At 48.3% G+C, this 17,452-nt stretch overlaps 1 protein-coding gene across 1 annotated transcript in view; it reads left to right on the forward strand.

Moving 5' to 3' along the window:
• Positions 1-14,057: 14,057 nt before the first annotated feature.
• The window catches only part of tbrg1 (transforming growth factor beta regulator 1), a 65,358-nt gene continuing 61,963 nt past the window's right edge, over positions 14,058-17,452 (forward strand). Inside the window, exon 1 of the mRNA XM_060854109.1 lies at positions 14,058-14,375. Within this exon, the coding sequence (XP_060710092.1) occupies positions 14,058-14,375 (318 nt within the window). The remainder of the gene's footprint in view (positions 14,376-17,452) is intronic.

Consider the following 17,452-nt stretch of genomic DNA (forward strand, 5'->3'; position numbering starts at 1 on the left):
AAATACGGGGTAGATCATTTAGGACAGAGATGAGGAGAAACTTCTTCACCCAGAGAGTGGCGGCTGTGTGGAATGCTCGGCCCCAGAGGGTAGTGGAGGCCCAGTCTCTGGATTCATTTAAGAAAGAGTAGGATAGAGCTCTCAAGGATAGTGGAATCAAGGGTTATGGAGATAAGGCAGGAACAGGATACTGATTAAGGATGATCAGCCATGGTCATATTGAATGGTGGTGCAGGCCCGAAGGCAGAATGGCCTACTCCTGCACCTATTGTCTATTGTCTATTGATGTTACACTTCTCTAGCTTTCACCCGAAACATAGTCAAACTGCTACGGTCAACTCAGTGCATACACAGGACCAGCAATTGTCTATCTAATTTGCTCAGGAGAAAGTGGTGTGAGCCACTGCACCACTGCTGCAGGATTGCTATTGTAGGATCGCTTATAATGCTTTGGGAAGGGTGTTCCAGGAGTTTTACCCAATGACAATGAAGGAACAGCAATATAGTTCTAAGTCAGGATGGTGCATGCCTATGAAGGAAACTTACATAGAACATAGAAAGGTACAGCACAGAACAGGCCCCTTCAGCCCATAATGTTGTGCCGAGGATTATTCCTAATCTAAAATAAAATAACCTAACCTACGCATCCCTCAGTTTACTGCTATCCATGTGCATGTCCAGCAGTCACTTAAATGTCCCAAATAACTTTGCTTCCACCACTACAGCTGGCAACGCATTCCATGCATTCACAACTCTCTGCATAACGAATCTTCTCTGATGTCTCCTCTATACCTTCCTTGTGCCAGTCAATCCTGCCCTGGGGAAAAGTCTCTGGCTATTGACTCTATCCAAGTCTCTCATTACCATGTATACCTTGATCAGGTTACCTCTCTTCCTCCTTCTCTCCAGAGAGAAATGCCTGAGCTTAGTCAACCTCTCTTCATAAGGCAAGCCCTCCAGTCCAGGCAGCATCCTGGTAAACCTTCATTGCATCCTCTCCAAAGCCTCTGTATCTTTCCTATAATAGGGCGACCAGAACTGGACACAATTTTCCAAGTGTGGTCTCACCAGGAACTTGTAGAGCTGTAGCAAAACCTCTCCACTCTTAAACTCGATCCCCCTGTTAATGAAAGCCAAAACACCATATGCTTTCTTAACAACCCTACCCAGTTGGGTGGCAACTTTGAGGGATTTAGGCACTTGAACACCAAGATCCCTCTGTTCCTCCACACTGCCAAGAATCCTGTCTTTAATCCAATGTTTAGCATTTAAATTCAACTTTCCAAAATGCATCACTTTGCATTTATCCAGGTTGAATTCCATCTGCCATTTCTCAGCCCAGCTCTGCATCCTACCTATATCGTGCTGCAACCTGCAATAGCCCTCGATACTATCAACGGCACCTCCAACCTTTGTGTCGTCGGCAAACCTAATCCACCCCTCAACTTCCTTAGTCAAGTCATTTATAAAAACTACAAAGAGCAGAGTCCCAAGAACAGACCTCTGCAAGCCACCACTCACCACTAACCTCTAGACAGAATACTTTCCATCCTTAACCACTCTCTGCCCTCTGTCAGCCAACCAATTCTGAATCCAGACAGCCAAATCTCCCTGTATCCCATACCTCCTGACTTTGTGAATGAGTCTACCATGGGGAACCTTATCAAATGCCTTGCTGAAGTCCATATACACCACATCCACTGCTTGACCTCTGTTGACCTGTCTCGTGAACTCCTCAAATAACTCAATAAGATTTGTGAGGCACAATCTGTCCCTCACAAAGCCATGCTGAGTGCCTTTAATCACTCTATGCTTTTCCAAATAGACATAAATCCTATCCCTCAGAATTCTTTCCAAAATCTTGCTGATCACAGACGTAAGACTGACTGGTCTGTAATTGCCAGGGATTTCCCTATTCCCCTTCTTGAAAAGAGGAACAACATTTGCCTCCCTCCAGTCCCATGGAGAGTGAGGAAGCAAAGATCTTCACTAGTGGCTCAGCAACCTCCTTTCTCGCTTCCTGGAGCAACCGAAGATAAATCTGGTCTGACCCTGAGGATTTATCAATCTTAATAATTGCCAAAATTTCCAGCACATCAACTTCAATAATCTTGATCTGTTCAAGCCTGTTTCCCAGTTCATCAAAGTTCTCGATCACAACATGGTCCCTTTCCTTAGTGAAAACCGAAGCAAAAACTCACTTAGGACTTTCCTAAATGTTCAGACCCCACGCACAAGTTCTCTACGCTATTCCTGACTGGCCCTACCTTCTCTTTGATCATTCTCTTATTCCTCACCTATGAGTAAAATGCCTTTGGGTGCTCCCTAATCCTTCCCACCAAGCCTTTTTCGTGCTCCCTCCTGGCTCTCCTCAGTCCATTTCTGAGCTCCTTTCTAGTAAGCCTGTAATCCTTGCTTCCTCCACCATACATAAGCTGCCTTCTTCCTTTTGATGAGAATCTCCTCTGTTCTTGTCATCCAAGACTCCTTAATCTTACCCCTTCTTGCCTGTCTCAGAGGAACAAATTTGTGCATCACTGCTCCTTAAACAGTGTCCCCATGTCTGTTGTGCTCTTTCTGTGGAACAATTGTTCCCAATTTATACTTTCCAACTCCTGTCTGATAGCATCATAATTTCTTTTTCCCCAATTAAATATCTCCCCTTGGTAACTGCTCCTTTTCCTCTCCAAGGCTATGGTAAATGTGAGGCAGATATGATCACTGTCACCAAAGTGTTCTTCCAATACGAGATCTGACACCTGTCCTGACTCATTGCTGAGCACCAAATCCAAAATGACCTCTCCCCTTGTCGGCCTGTCCACATACTGAGTAAGGAAACCCTCCTGAACACACCTGACAAGAACGGCTCCATCTAAACCATCTGCACTTAGGAGGTTCCAGTCAATATTGGCAAAGTTGAAGTCACCCATAATGACAACCCTGCTCATTTGCACTTTTCCAAAATCTGCCAGCCTATGAGTTCTTCAATCTCCCCACTGCTATTAGGGGGTCTGTAGAAAATCCCCAATGAGGTGGCTGCTCCCTTGCTGTTCCTAACTTCCACCCATACTGACTCAGTAGACAAACTTTCCTCAACAACCTTCATTTCTGTAGCTGTGATGCACTCTCTGATTAGCAATGCTACACCCTCTTCTCTTTTTCTTCCCTCCCTGTCTTTTTAAACAGGTGTTATTCCCATACATCCAATGTCCTTGTTCTTCTATTTGGTAAAGTTTGTAAGCTTGAAAGGTGATGGCAGTTAGGCCATGGTGAGTTACTGTAAGGAACTTGTAAATTGTACACGGATGGAGTGAATATTAAAGGTGGTGATCGGGTGAAAATTAAGTGGGCTGCTTTGTGCTAGATGGTGTTGAGCTTCTTGACTGTCATTGAGGGGTCCGCTCATCCAGGTCTGATGCAGAATATTCTGTCAGACTGCTGATTTGCATCTTGCAGATGCAGACAGACACTGGGGAGATAGGAGATGAGTTACTGTCCCCAAGGTTCATGACCTCTGATCTATTCTTCCGCAGTATTTATTTGACTGGCCTAGTTCAGTTTCTGATCAGTGGTAATGTCAGGATGTTGATGATGGTTGGTATCCAGTACTGGTAATGCCACTGAATTCTCTCATATTGGAGATAGTCCTTGTCTGACATTTGTGTGGTGTAAATGTTACTTTGCACTTTGAGGTCCAGCTGTGGCTGCAAGTTGACACAGATTGCTTAAGAATCTGATGAATTGCAAATAGTGTTGAGTATGATGCAATCATCAGTGAACATCCCCACTTGTGATCAAGTTCAAGTGCAACCCAGGATGTTATGGGATATTAGGGGAGAAATTGTGGGGGCCCTTAGCAAAGATATTTGTATCATCTACAGCCACGGGTGAGGTGCCAGAGTACAGGAAGGTGGCCAATGATGTGCCTTTATTTAAGAAAGTCTGTAAGGAGAAGCCTGTGAGTCTGACATCGGTGGTGGGTCAGTTGCTGGAGGGGCTTCTGAGAGATAGGAGAGGCCAGGATTGATTATGGGTAGTCAGCATGGCTTTGTACATGGCAAATCATGTCTCACAAACTTAGAGTCATAGAGATATACATGGAAACAAACCCTTCAGTCCAACTCATTCATGCTGATCAGACATTCTAAATAAATCCAGTCCCATTTGTCAACACCTGGCCCATATCTCTCTAAACCCTTCCAAATCATATATCCATCCAGATGCCTTGTAAATGTTGTAATTGTACCAGCCTCCATCACTTCCTCTGACAGCTCATTCCATGCACGCATCACCCTCTATGTGAAAAAGTTGCCCCTTAAGTCCCTTTTACATCTTTCCCCTCTCGCCCAAAACTTATGCCCTCTAGTTCTGGACTCTCCCATCACAGGGAAATGACATTGTCTATTTATCCTATCAATGCCCCTCATGATTTTATAAACCTCTATAAGGTCACCCCTCAGCCTCTGACACTCCAGGGAAAACAGCCCCAGCCTATTCAGCCTCTCCCTATAGCTCAAAACCTCCAACTCTGGCAACATTCTTGTAAATCTTTTCTAAACCCTTTCAAGTTTCACAACATCCTCCTATCGGAGGGAGACCAGAATTGCACACAGTATTCCATTGCCTAACCAATGTCCTGTACAGCTGCAACATGACCTCCTAACTCCTGAATGCACTGACCAATAAAGGAAAGCATGCTATACACTTCTTCACTATCCTATCTACTTGCGATTCCACTTTCAAGGAGCTATGAACTTGCACACCAAGATCTCTTCATTCAGCAACACTCCCCAGGACCTTACTATTGAGTATATGAGTCCTGACTGATTTGCCTTTCCAAAATGCAGCATTTCACATTGAGTTTTTCAGTATGAAACCAAAAGACTGAAGAGGGCAGAGTGGTAGATATTGTCTACATGGACTTTAGTATACCTTTGACAAGGTTCAGCATGGTAGATTAATTAGCAAAGGTAGATCACACAAAATTCAGGGTAAGTAAATGAATAAGAAATATTTGGAGGAATATGGGCCAAGCATAGGCAGATGGAACCAGTTTTAGTTACAGTTACAGTGTGGAATTTTTGGAAGGAAACCGGAGCACCAGGAGGAAACCCAGGCAGACACAGGGAGAATGTGCAAACTCCACACAGTCAGTCGCCTGAGGCGGGAATTGAACCCGGGTCTCTGGCGCTGTGAGGCAGCAGTGCTAACCACTGTGCCGTCCCCTTTATAAAAAAAATCAACGATGGATTCATCATCCCTGGTCACTTCTTAATCCCAGATACTTATTGGATTCGAGTGCCATTATCTGGCATAGTGGGATTCAAACCTGGGTCTCCAGAACATTCTCTGGATCTCTGGCTTAACAGGCCAGTGACAACACCCCTAGGCCATTGCCTAGTGCAGCTTCAGATGGTGGTCAGCTCTGACTGGTTTGGCTTAAGGGTCTGTTTGCGTGCTGTATGACTCTATGACAAAATTGGCTTGATGGTAGAAAACAGAGGGTGGTGGTGGTGGTGATGGTGATGGTAGTGGAGGGTTGCTTTTCAGACTGGAGGCCTGTGACCAGAGTTCCAATGGTGACTGATGCTGGGTCAACTTTGTTTGTCACTTATGTAAATGATTGAATGAGTATTTAGGTGACATGGGTAGTAATATAGGTAACATCCACAAACTGTCGACAGTAAAGAATGTTATCTAAGATTACAAAGGGTCTTGATCAATTGGGCCAATGCCCTAAATAGTGGCAGATGGAGTTTAATTTGAATGTGAGATATTGCATTTTGGTAAAACAAAAAAGGCCAGGGTTTATACAGTTAATGGTTAGGTCATATGTCGTATGGGCTTTTGCCCAAAACATCGATTTTCCTGCTCCTTGGATGCTGCCTGACTGGCTGTACTTTTCCAGCACCACACTCTTGACTCTAATCTCCAGCATCTACAGTACTCATTTTCCCCTAGGTAGTACAGTCAAACAGTAAAGACTGAACGGTTCAGGTACATGGTTCTTTGAAAGTTGCATCATAGGTAGGCAGGATGGTTAAGAAGGCATTTAGCATACTTGCCTTCATTGCTGAGACCATTTAGTATAAGATTTGGGCATCATGTTGAAGCTGTACAGGATGTTGGCGAGGCCATTTTTGGAATACTGTGTACATTTCTGGTCGCCTTAGATTGGAGAGGATTCAGATAGATTTACCAGGATGTTGCCAGGACTGAATGATTTGAGTTAAGATTAGGCAGAGAGTGTAGGAGGTTCAGGGTTAGAGAGGTTTATAAAATCACGAGGGGCATAGATAAGGTGAATTGCAAAACTAGTGGGCATATTTTAAAGCTGAGAGAAGATTTAAAAGAGACCTAAGCTTTTCACACAGAGGGTGGTTTGTATGTGGAATGAACTGTCAGAGGAAGTGGTAGATGCAGGTACAGTTACAATGTCTAGAAGACATTTGAATAGGTACCTGAACAGGAAACGTTTAGAGGAATATGTGTCAAATGCAGGCAAAGTTTAGTTTGGGAAACTTGGTCAGCATGGATGAGTTGGTCTGTGCTCTGTGACTCTATTAGGAAATGCCTTTTCGTTGCAACTGAATTGAAGATCTCATGAGAAATGTTAAAATTCCACTGTATTTTCTGCTAAGTCTGCATGGAACTGTTTTGTACTCATATTCACTAATTGATCACTTATGATTAAGCACGAGTGACACACAGTTCTGTGTGTAACAAGTGGGGAAGAATGGGGAGGAGAAAATCCAGAGAGTGATAGAGAAACATTGCCAATAATATAAAGGCAGGAGAAGGGCTCCCTCTCCTGTTTGAGGAATTAATACTCTTTGATAGGTTCCTGAACATTGCAAACATAGGCCTCTAAAAGACTTGTTCTGGCATCACCCTTGTGCTCGTTGAGGTTAGCCAATTGGGGTAAAGCAGTGGTTATCACAAGTTAGATCTTAAAGCAGGAAATTAGTCTTTCGAACTGAGTCCAACTTTTTCTATGTTATTACTGCATTGAGAATACACAGATGTTCCTGACAAGAACTTGAAATTAAAACCAAATACTGTGGATGCTGGAAATCTAAAATAAAGAAAAAGCAACTGTTAGAAAAACTGGTAGATCTGGCAGCATGTTTGAAGAGAGACAACATTAATACTCTGAGTCCTACATGACTGTTCTTCAGAACTAAAGGGTCTTGAAAATTATATTTTTTAATGGTTTTGACAGGAAGGAAGTGGCACAGACAGGACTGCAGAGAGCAAAAGACAAAAGGAATACTCATGATGGTAGAGAAGGGATAAAGATGTAAAATAGATGCTAATACTATGTGAATGGTCAAAATTAGGTTGAATTTGCTGACAGCAAGCTTATGAAATGCATGAAAGGATAAATAAAATGGAGGACAAAGGATGGTGTTCATGCTTTGAAGTTTTTTAATCTCAATGTTGAGTCCTGAAGACTGTGAGAATGTACAAATGAGGTGTTCTTCCACCTTGCTTTGAGCTTTGGTGGAACACTGTAATAGGCCCAGATGGAAATGTTAGCATTGCTCGGAATATGTGTAGTTCCTGAGGACCAGAGGAAGAGATTCTGCTGGAGTGCTGCAGGTTTGATGCAGGGGATGTGTGCTGGCAGGGGGAGATACCGCGGGGGTCGTGTGCAAGTTGTTGGAGCTGCTGGAGATCATCACTGGATCATGATAGGACATTGGAGGATTGTTTGGTTGTGCTGACCTGCTCTTGGTGGATCTTTATGCCGGCTTCGGCCTAATGCCAATTCAAGTACCAGCCAACCTCTGAGCTATGGCTTCAGCAGCCGCTCGCAGCCCAGGCCAGGGCATTCTCAACACAGTCAGGGTGACTGTCAAGAAGATGGAGGAGCGTACACCAGTCGAACGAACGGTGTTTGTTAAGAGAATTTTGCTGTGGGTTTGAAGCAGCAGACCAAGCCTGTGCTGTACGATCGCCTATTTGCAGGACAGAGGGTTGGACACCTGCCTGATCAGCCTGGACCAGGAGAAAGCCTTTGACAAGGATATCACACACAATGTTCTCTCCAAAATGGGCTTTGGGGAGGGAATCTGCAATTGGAACAGACTGCTCTACACCAACATTGTCACTGCAGTCTCAATCAATGGGTGGGAATCAGATAGCTTCCCAGTCAGATCTGGGGTCAGGCAGGGCTGCCCTCTCTCTCCTGCCTTGTTTGTGTGCTGCATAGAGCCATTTGCCGAATCCATCAGGAAGGATGCGAGCCTGAGAGGGGTGACTATTCCGGGCAGCGGGGGCCTCAGGTTAAGGCCTCCCTGTACATGGTTGACGTCACCGTTTTCTGCTCGGATCCGCTGTCCGTGCGCAGACTCGTGTGCATTTGTGACCAGTTCGAATGGGCCTCGGGGGCCAAGGTAAACCAAGGCAAGAGCGAGGCCATGCTCTTCGGGAACTGGGCCGACCAATCCTCGATCCCCTTCACCGTCAGGACCGACCACCTGAAGGTGCTGGGTATTTGGTTCGGGGAGGCTGGGGCATGCGCCAAGTCTTGGGAGGAGCATATCAGTAAAGTGAGGCAGAAACTGGGCAGATGGAGGCTATGGTCGCTCTCCATCACGGGAAAAAACCTGGTCATCAAGTGTGAGGCACTCATTGCTATTATACGTGGCACAGGTCTGGCCTATTCCCAGAACCTGCGCCGCTGCAGTCACCCGGGCCATCTTCCAGTTTATATGGAGATCAAAGATGGACTGGGTCCGAAGGGACTCGCTGTACAAAGATTTGGGCAACGCGGGAGAAAATACACCAAATGCCACCCTCACCCTGATGGCCACCTTTGTGTGTGTGGCTGCATCAAGCTGTGCGTGGATCCCCGGTACACAAACACCAAGTTTCACTACGTACTGAGGTTCTACCTGTTCCCGGTGTTGCGAAGGATGGGCCTGGCCTCGCTGCCGCAGAATGCTCCGAGTAGTTGGACCGTTCCGTATCACCTGTCCTTCGTGGAGAAGTTTATGAAGAAAAACACCTTTGACCACAGGTCCATCAGGAAGTGGTCAGCACATAGTGTCCTTGAGATCCTTCGGGAAAAGGAGAGGGCGGATCCTATCCTGGTTCCGTTAGGCGAGGAGACTAGGACCCGTGGACACAGCCTTAGAATTAGAGGGGGTAAATTCAGAACAGAAATGCAGAGACATTTCTTCAGCCAGAGAGTGGTGGGCCAGTGGAATTCATTGCTGTAGAGTGCAGTGGAGGCCGGGACGCTAAATGTCTTCAAGGCAGAGATTGATAAATTCTTGATGTCGCAAAGAATTAAGGGCTACTGGGAGAATGCGGGTAAGTGGAGTTGAAATGCCCATCAGCCACGGTTGAATGGTGGAGCGGACTCAATGGGCCGAATGGCCTTACTACCACTCCTATGTCTTATGGTCTTAGGAAATGGTCAGCACATAGTGTCCTTGAGACCCTTCAGGAAAAGGAGAGGGCGGATCCTATCGAGCGGTTCTCTGAGCAGACTGTCAAAGTAATTTGGCAGAATGCCTCATCACCAGGACTTTCCAACAAGCACCAAGACATGGCTTGGCTGATGGTGAGAAGGGCTTTGCCTGTAAGATCCTTTATGCACGCCCGGACTCTCTCTGACACAGCACGCTGCCCTCGAAGCAGCTGCGGGGGGTCAAGGGGGAGGGAGAGGTACGAGACTGTCACATACCTCCTTCTGGAATGTGCCTATGCAGAAGAGTTCTGGAGAGGAATGCCGTGGTGTTTGTTGAGGTTCGTCCCGAGCAGCGCCGTGATGCGGGACTCCGTGCTCTACGATCTGTTCCCCGGGACGCACACCGAGAGGAACATCAACTGTGCCTGGAGGATCATCAACTCGGGTGCTCAGATGCTCTCTGGGCGGTCCGAAACCTGTTGATCTTCCAGCTGAAGGAGTTGACCCCGACTGAGTGTTGCAGACTGGCACCTTCCAAGGTCCAGGATTACGTGTTGAGGGACGTGCTGAAGCTTGGGGCAGCTGCCGCCAAGGCGCAGTGGGGAAAGACCACCGTGTAACATCTGCCTGCCTAAGAAGAACAGGGGGCCCACGCAGTCATTTGGGCTGCGCTGACACCTCAGCTAAATATATGGACATATGATTGATAAACGTACAGATCTGTATATACAAATGGTAAATTCTGATCTTTGTGTGCAAAGAAATGGAATGTGTGGCATGACCAACTGGACAGACCATCAAAATATTTTATGAATAAAGAATATTTTTGAAATAAAAAAAAGTTAGCATTGCAGCAGGATGGGATATTGAAATGGCAAGCAACTGGAAGACTGGGGTCATCAGCATGGACAAGTGGAGATGTTCCGCAAAGGACTCACCCAGTCTTCACTTTGTCTTGTCACTGTAAAGGGGACTGCAATGTGAGCAGTGAACACAGTACACTAGATTGAAAGTATAGGTAAGTCGCTTCCTTGGTTTGGACCTCATCTCCATTCAAAGGCAATCTAAGAAATGTGGACTGGATTGGAATATGATGTATTATGGATTTAGCAATTCACTAGCAGAACTGTTGGATCAATCACAGCACAGTAGCTCAGTGGTTAGTACTGCTGTCTCACAGTGCCAAGGACCTGGGTTTGATTTCACCCTCTAGTGACTGTTTGTGCATAGTTTGCATGTTCTCCCCATATCTGCTTAAGTTTCCTCCAGGTACTCTGGTTTACTCCCACGGTCCAAAGATCTGCAGGTTACATGGATTGGCCCTGCTAAATTGTCCATCGTGTCCATGCCAGGTAGGTTAGCCATGAGAAATGCAGGGTTACAGGGGATGGGCTGGGGGAGGGGTAGGATGCTCTTTGGATGGTCAGTGTGGACTTGATAGACTAAATAGCCTGCTGCCACACTGTAGGTATTCTATGCTCTGTGGGATTTTTCTGCTGAAGGTGCTCACTACTCCATGATAATCCTGGAGTGCTCAGATAACCCCTGATTTATTTTCTTGCTCGCTAGCTGCCTTCATAAACTCCTCAACCTTCTCCTCCACCCTCGCTTCCAGCAAGACATGTGGAAGGGGCAGCTAATCCTGGGCATCTTTAGTACTAAGATTGGAATCATCTAATTAGCTGCCCTTTCTCTTCCCTCTCTACCCCAGACCAAACATCCTCTACAACTCTTCTCGGCCTAGTGCAGAATACCTAAGTAATGTCTGTCTTCTGTTTCATTTCATGCCTTCTCAACTTGTCCTTAAGACCCCTTCATTTTCACTCCATTATTTGTTTATTACTCAACTTCAATCCCCTCAATGTCAGCTGATCTTTTTTACAGTACTCTCTCCCCAAATCCTGCCTGGTCATCTCTGTCACTATTACTTTCCTCCTCAAATAAACTTAATGTCTCTGAAATAAAAAAGCGAAAATGCTGGAAATATGCAGCTGGTCAGACAGCACATATGAAAACAAGTAGAGTCAAAATTTCAGGTTGGTGAATTGAACCCTTGAAAGTGACCTTTTGCCTCAATTCCAACACTCTATTCTCTCCAAACTCCTTGGACATGTTGTTGCCTCCCAAATTTAATGCATATCTTCCTGGAAACTCCAAGTTTGGCTGTCTCTAAACAAATTTTGATTCCTGCTGCAGTCCACAAATGGCTCTTTTTATTGTTAAGTGAGATGCTCTTTCACTAGTGACAAAGATATCATAGAGGAGAAAGTGAGGACTACAGATGCTGGAGATGCTGAAAATGTGTTGCTGGAAGAAGGGCTCATGCCTGAAACGTCGATTCTCCTGCTCCTTGGATGCTGCCTGAGCTGCTGCGCTTTTCCAGCAACACATTTTCAACAAAGACATCATATCCTTTCTCCATTTTCCCTATCTCACTAAACCTTGCAACATCTTTGTATTTTTGTCCAGTTGGCAGGGATTGCACTCATCTGGTTCAACATTTAACAATCATAGTCCAAGAATTGAGTCAAGAGTGTGGTGCTGGAAAACCACAACTGGTCAGGTAGCATCTGAGGAGCAGGAGAATCAACGTTTCAGGCATAAGTCCTTCATCAGGAATGAGGCTTGTGGGCTGGGAGGGGCTGAGAGATAAAGGGCGGTGGGAATGGGTGGGAGGGGTGCTGGGGGGGGTGGGGGGGAAGGTTCCTGAGAATGCAATAGATAGATGAAGGTAGGGACAAGGTGGATAGTTTGGAGAGGAGGGTGGAGTGGATAGATGGGAAAAATGATAGACAGGCCAAGAGGGCGGTGCCAAGTTGAAGGCTTGGAATTGAGATGAGGTGGAGGAAGGGGATATGATAAAACTGGTGAAATCCACATTAATCCCATTTGGTTGCAGGGTCCCAAGGCTGAATATGAGATGTTCTTCCTCCAGGTGGCTGGGTGGTTAGGGTTTGGCGATGGGGAAGGCCCAGGACCTGCATGTCCTTGGTGGAGTGGGAGGGGGAGTTGAGGTGTTCAGGTGGTGGGGTTGGTTGGGAATCACTTGCAATGGCTTCTTTTATCCCTTTAACAAAAGAAAGGTACCTACCATTGAAGGCAGTCTACAAAACGTTCACTAGGCTGAGCTTAGGTATGGAGGGACTGTCTTGTAAGGATAGGTTGAGTGATTTGGGGCCTGTACCAACTGTATTTTAAAAGAATGAAATGAGACATTATTGAAACATATAGGATCCTTAGTGGATTTGTCAAGGTGGATGCAGATAGGTTATTTCCCCTTGTGAAAGAAGTTAGGACCAGAAGGCATAATCTCAGCATAAGATAGAGATACGAAGAAATTTCTTCTCTGAGAATCTGTGTATTACTTGAGGCATGAGGCTGGGTCATTAAGCATATACAAGGCTAAGACGGATGTACTTCTAAACCATAAAGGAGTCTGGGCTATATGAATAAAGAAAGAATTTGAAGTTGAGAACTATCAGATCAGCCATAAACTGACTCAATGGGCAAATACCAGCATTTCCAGCATCTGCAGTCCTCACTTTCTCCTCAATGGCCAAATAGCTTACTTCTGCTCCTACATCTCATGGTCATAAGATAGAATCATAGAATCCCTACAGTACAGATAGAAGTCATTCAGCCCATCGAGTCTGTATTGATTCTATGAAGTGCATTTTACCCAGGCAAACCACCTCACCCTATCCCTGTAACTTGTAGGGCAATTTCACACTTCCAATCCACCTAACTTGCATATCTTTGGGAGGAAATTAGAGCACCCAGAGGAAGTCCACACAGACACAGAAAGAACACTCCATGCAGTGACCCAAAGATGGAATTGAACTGAGTCCCTGGCACTTGAGGCAGCAGCACCGAGTTACCACGTTGCCCGTTGTGCCAATGTATTATCTCTTCCACCATTTTACTGTTAACTTTGATTTCGGCAGAGGACGTATCACTGACCCCACCTATTTCTTGCCCACATGTTGGCACGGACAGAAGATGCAGAATCTCCGTACACCTTGCTCTACCTAGCCACCATCCCTTTTGACTCCAACATTGTCACTAAGTTATGAAATCGAATATATGACATTCAATATTAGATCAGCATAAATGTCTTCCAATATTGGGAAGACTGAGGTCATTCCTCCTGTATTAGCCATGCATCAATTTTAAAATTCTTGCCCTTGTTATTCACTTCCCACTTCCTCTAATCCCACCACCCTTCAGCTCCAGACTCCTAAACATCTCCCATTTTAATTTATTGATGCTGTGCGACCAGTTGCCCACAGCCCAAACTCTGGAATTCCCTCATGAAACTGCTCAACCTCACTGTCCCCCTGATAACCTCTTTGACCCAGGCCTTGGTTCACCTGACCTAATATCTCCTTTGGTGGCTCAGTACCTAACGCTGTTTTATAACATTCCTGTGAAATGTTGTACTACATTTAAAAAAACGCTATGTAAGTGAAATTTATTGAGCTTGGGGTTCCAGAATTTTCATTCAAGATTCCAATGGCGGGAATTGAACCTGAGGGATGCCGGAAATACTCGAGTCTCCCCGAGCGACGCTGAATCCCTCAATGTCCCCCTGAGTGGGACCGAGTCACCCCCGAATCTCCCCGGACCACTCCGTGCGATGCCGATTCCTCCCGAGCCTCACCGGGTGGTTACGAATCTCTCCGAACGGCGCCGAGTCGTACTGAGACTCCCCGACACTTTCTCCGAGCCGTGCCGAGTCTCGCCGACTCTCTCCCGAGTCTCCCCGACTCTCGCCCCCAATCCCCCGAGCGGCCCCGAGAAGGTCCGAGCAGTTGCCCCCGGGCCGGACAGGCTCCGCTCCATTATGGAGACCCACACTCTGGAGACGGAAGGGGAGATCCTCCACAAATCGCCGATGATCCACGGGAAGGAGCAGCTCCGGCACGGGCACAAACCCCCGATCCTGCTGCCGGTGGTAAGTTTCCCGCCGAGGCCTCTTGGATTTGAGAACCGATCGAGCCGAGGTTTGGGCACTGATCCCCTCTTCCGGAGGGCAGAGCATTACCTCATCCCCTCACATTGGGCACTGCGGGCAGAGCTGCACTCCCCTCCCCCGGGCAGTGCTGCACTCCCCCCCCCCCCCCATCCAGGCAGTGAGGGCAGAGCCGCACTCCCCTCCCCCCGGGCAGTGAGGGCAGAGCTGCACTCCCCTCCCCCAGGGCAGTGAGGGCAAAGCTGCACTCCCCTCCCCCCGGGCACTGCGGGCAGAGCTGCACTCCCCTCCCCCCGGGCAGTGAGGGCAGAGCTGCACTCCCCTCCCCCAGGGCAGTGAGGGCAAAGCTGCACTCCCCTCCCCCCGGGCACTGCGGGCAGAGCTGCACTCCCCTCCCCCCGGGCACTGCGGGCAGAGCTGCACTCCCCTGCCCCCGGGCACTGCGGGCAGAGCTGCACTCCCCTCCCCCCGGGCACTGCGGGCAGAGCTGCACTCCCCTCCCCCCGGGCACTGCGGGCAGAGCTGCACTCCCCTGCCCCCGGGCACTGCGGGCAGAGCTGCACTCCCCTCCCCCCGGGCAGTGAGGGCAGAGCTGCACTCCCCTCCCCCAGGGCAGTGAGGGCAGAGCTGCACTCCCCTCCCCCCGGGCACTGCGGGCAGAGCTGCACTCCCCTCCCCCCGGGCACTGCGGGCAGAGCTGCACTCCCCTGCCCCCGGGCACTGCGGGCAGAGCTGCACTCCCCTCCCCCCGGGCAGTGAGGGCAGAGCTGCACTCCCCTCCTCCAGGGCAGTGAGGGCAGAGCTGCACTCCCCTCCCCCCGGGCAGTGAGGGCAAAGCTGCACTCCCCTCCCCCCGGGCACTGCGGGCAGAGCTGCACTCCCCTCCCCCGGGCAGTGAGGGCAGAGCCGCACTCCCCTCCCCCCCGGGCAGTGAGGGCAGAGCCGCACTCCCCTCCCCCCCCGGGCACTGCGGGCAGAGCTGCACTCCCCTCCCCCCGGGCAGTGAGGGCAAAGCTGCACTCCCCTCACCCTGGGCAGTGACGGCAGAGCTGCACTCCCCTCCCCCCGGGCAGTGAGGGCAAAGCTGCACTCCCCTCACCCCGGGCAGTGATGGCAGAGCTGCACTCCCCTCACCCTGGGCAGCGAGGGCAAAGCTGCACTCCCCTCCGCCCGGGCAGTGCGGGCAGAGCCGCACTCCCCTCCCCCTGGGCAGTGAGAGCAGAGTTGCACTCCCCTCCCCCTGGGCAGTGAGGGCAAAGCTGCACTCCCCTCCCCCGGGCAGTGAGGTCAAAGCTGCACTCCCCTCCCCCCTGGGCAGTGCGGGCAGAGCTGCACTCCCCTCCCCTGGGCAGTGAGGGCAGAGCTGCACTCCCCGGGCACTGTGGGCAGAGCTGCACTCCCCTCTCCCGGGCACTGGGGGCATAGCTGCATTCCCCTCCTCCGGGCAGTGAGAGCAGAGCTGCACTCCCCTCCCTGAGCACTGCAGGCAGAGCTGCACTCCTCTACCCCACTTTGTGCGCGCTTTGTGCTCATCCTCTTCCCAGCAATGAAGGCTGAGTTGCACCTATTCTACTCACTGCACACTGAACACAGAGTTATATCCTCTTCTTCGCTGATCACTGAGAGTAGAATTGCACCCCCTTCCTCACTGAGCACTGAGGGCAGAGTTGCAACCCTGTCCTCGCTAGGCATTGAGGACAGAGCTGCAACACCTCTCTTCTTAAGCACTGAGAGGAGAAATGCACACTCCTTCACACCCTCATCCTGGGCACTGAGGGCAGACCTGCACCCCTCCCTGGGCACTGAGAAGAGAGCTGCAACACCCCCAATGCTGGACAAATGAGGGCAAAGCTACTCCCTTTCCTGGGCACTGAAGGCGCAACTGCACCCTCTTCCCCAATGGACATTGAGGATGGAGCTACATAGTGTCCCTGTGCACAGAATACAGAGATGCAACTACTCCTTCTTCCAACTAAAGGCACTAGGTGTAGAGAAGCACTCTGTCCTCTTTTCTATGGTGTCAGCGCTGCAACCAAGTACTCTTCAGTATTGGATGTTTAACTTAAGAATCATCATGGCTTGTGCAAGCTCAGTTCTGACCCCAGCCTCTTTACCTGCCTGAGTTAGCTATGCTTGTACCTCTGTGGCTCAGATACTTTTAAATAGTCAGTCAGCTTTGACCATCCCATTACACATCCCAAGTGATAATGAGAAGTCTCAGTGCTGCACAGGGATCTAACTAATAACGTTAACTCTCTGGGAACTGCAACGTTTCTCACTATTCCAGCAACAATGACAAAGTCACTGCCTTGATATTGTTTTATACAGTGCGTGAATGTTGAATACCTGTAACAAAAGCAGAAATTGTTGGAGAAACTTCGCAGCTCTGGCTTTATCGATGGACAGTAAACAAAGTTAACATTTCGAGTCCAGTCTTTTGAAACGTGAGGTTCTGTGGAGAAACAACTTAGTTGTCGGACTTGCTGAGTTTTGCCAGCAATTTTAGTATCATTTCCAGCATCTACAGTTTGTTGTTTTATGTTGTTTGAATAGCTGTGGTTCATTAACAATCCCAGTTAAACAGCAGCTGCAGAAGCCAGGACTGAGTGCTGTCTCAGCACACAATCGCAAGCAATGAGTGCAGGAAGAAATTCTCCATCCTTTGAGACAGAGGCTTCCTGCTGTTTTAGCTGTTGTTGCTTAATTTCAAGAATGTGGGAGTTGGAAAATGCATTTCAGTAACGTTTGCAATCTCAGATGTGGGCTCATGAACACAATCCTGATGTTTTCTGACCCATTATATCTCCACATGTTTCAGCACTCCACGTTGTTCGTCTGGCATGGAATATCACCTGCTCTGTAGCACCATGGCTTATTAATGAACTAGTTGTAGTAATACTGTGGATATTTCATGCAGTCTAGTTTACCAGTTATTTCTCAATGGAATATCGAGGGTAGAGGACTGTTCTGGGTATTGGAAGACTATAGACCAGAGTCGGTAAAGTGTGAAGCTGGAAAAAATACAGCAGGTCAAAGAGCATCAGAGGAGCACAGGAGTC

Source organism: Hemiscyllium ocellatum, chromosome 43, assembly GCF_020745735.1.
Source record: "Hemiscyllium ocellatum isolate sHemOce1 chromosome 43, sHemOce1.pat.X.cur, whole genome shotgun sequence".
Taxonomy (NCBI): Eukaryota; Metazoa; Chordata; class Chondrichthyes; order Orectolobiformes; family Hemiscylliidae; genus Hemiscyllium; species Hemiscyllium ocellatum.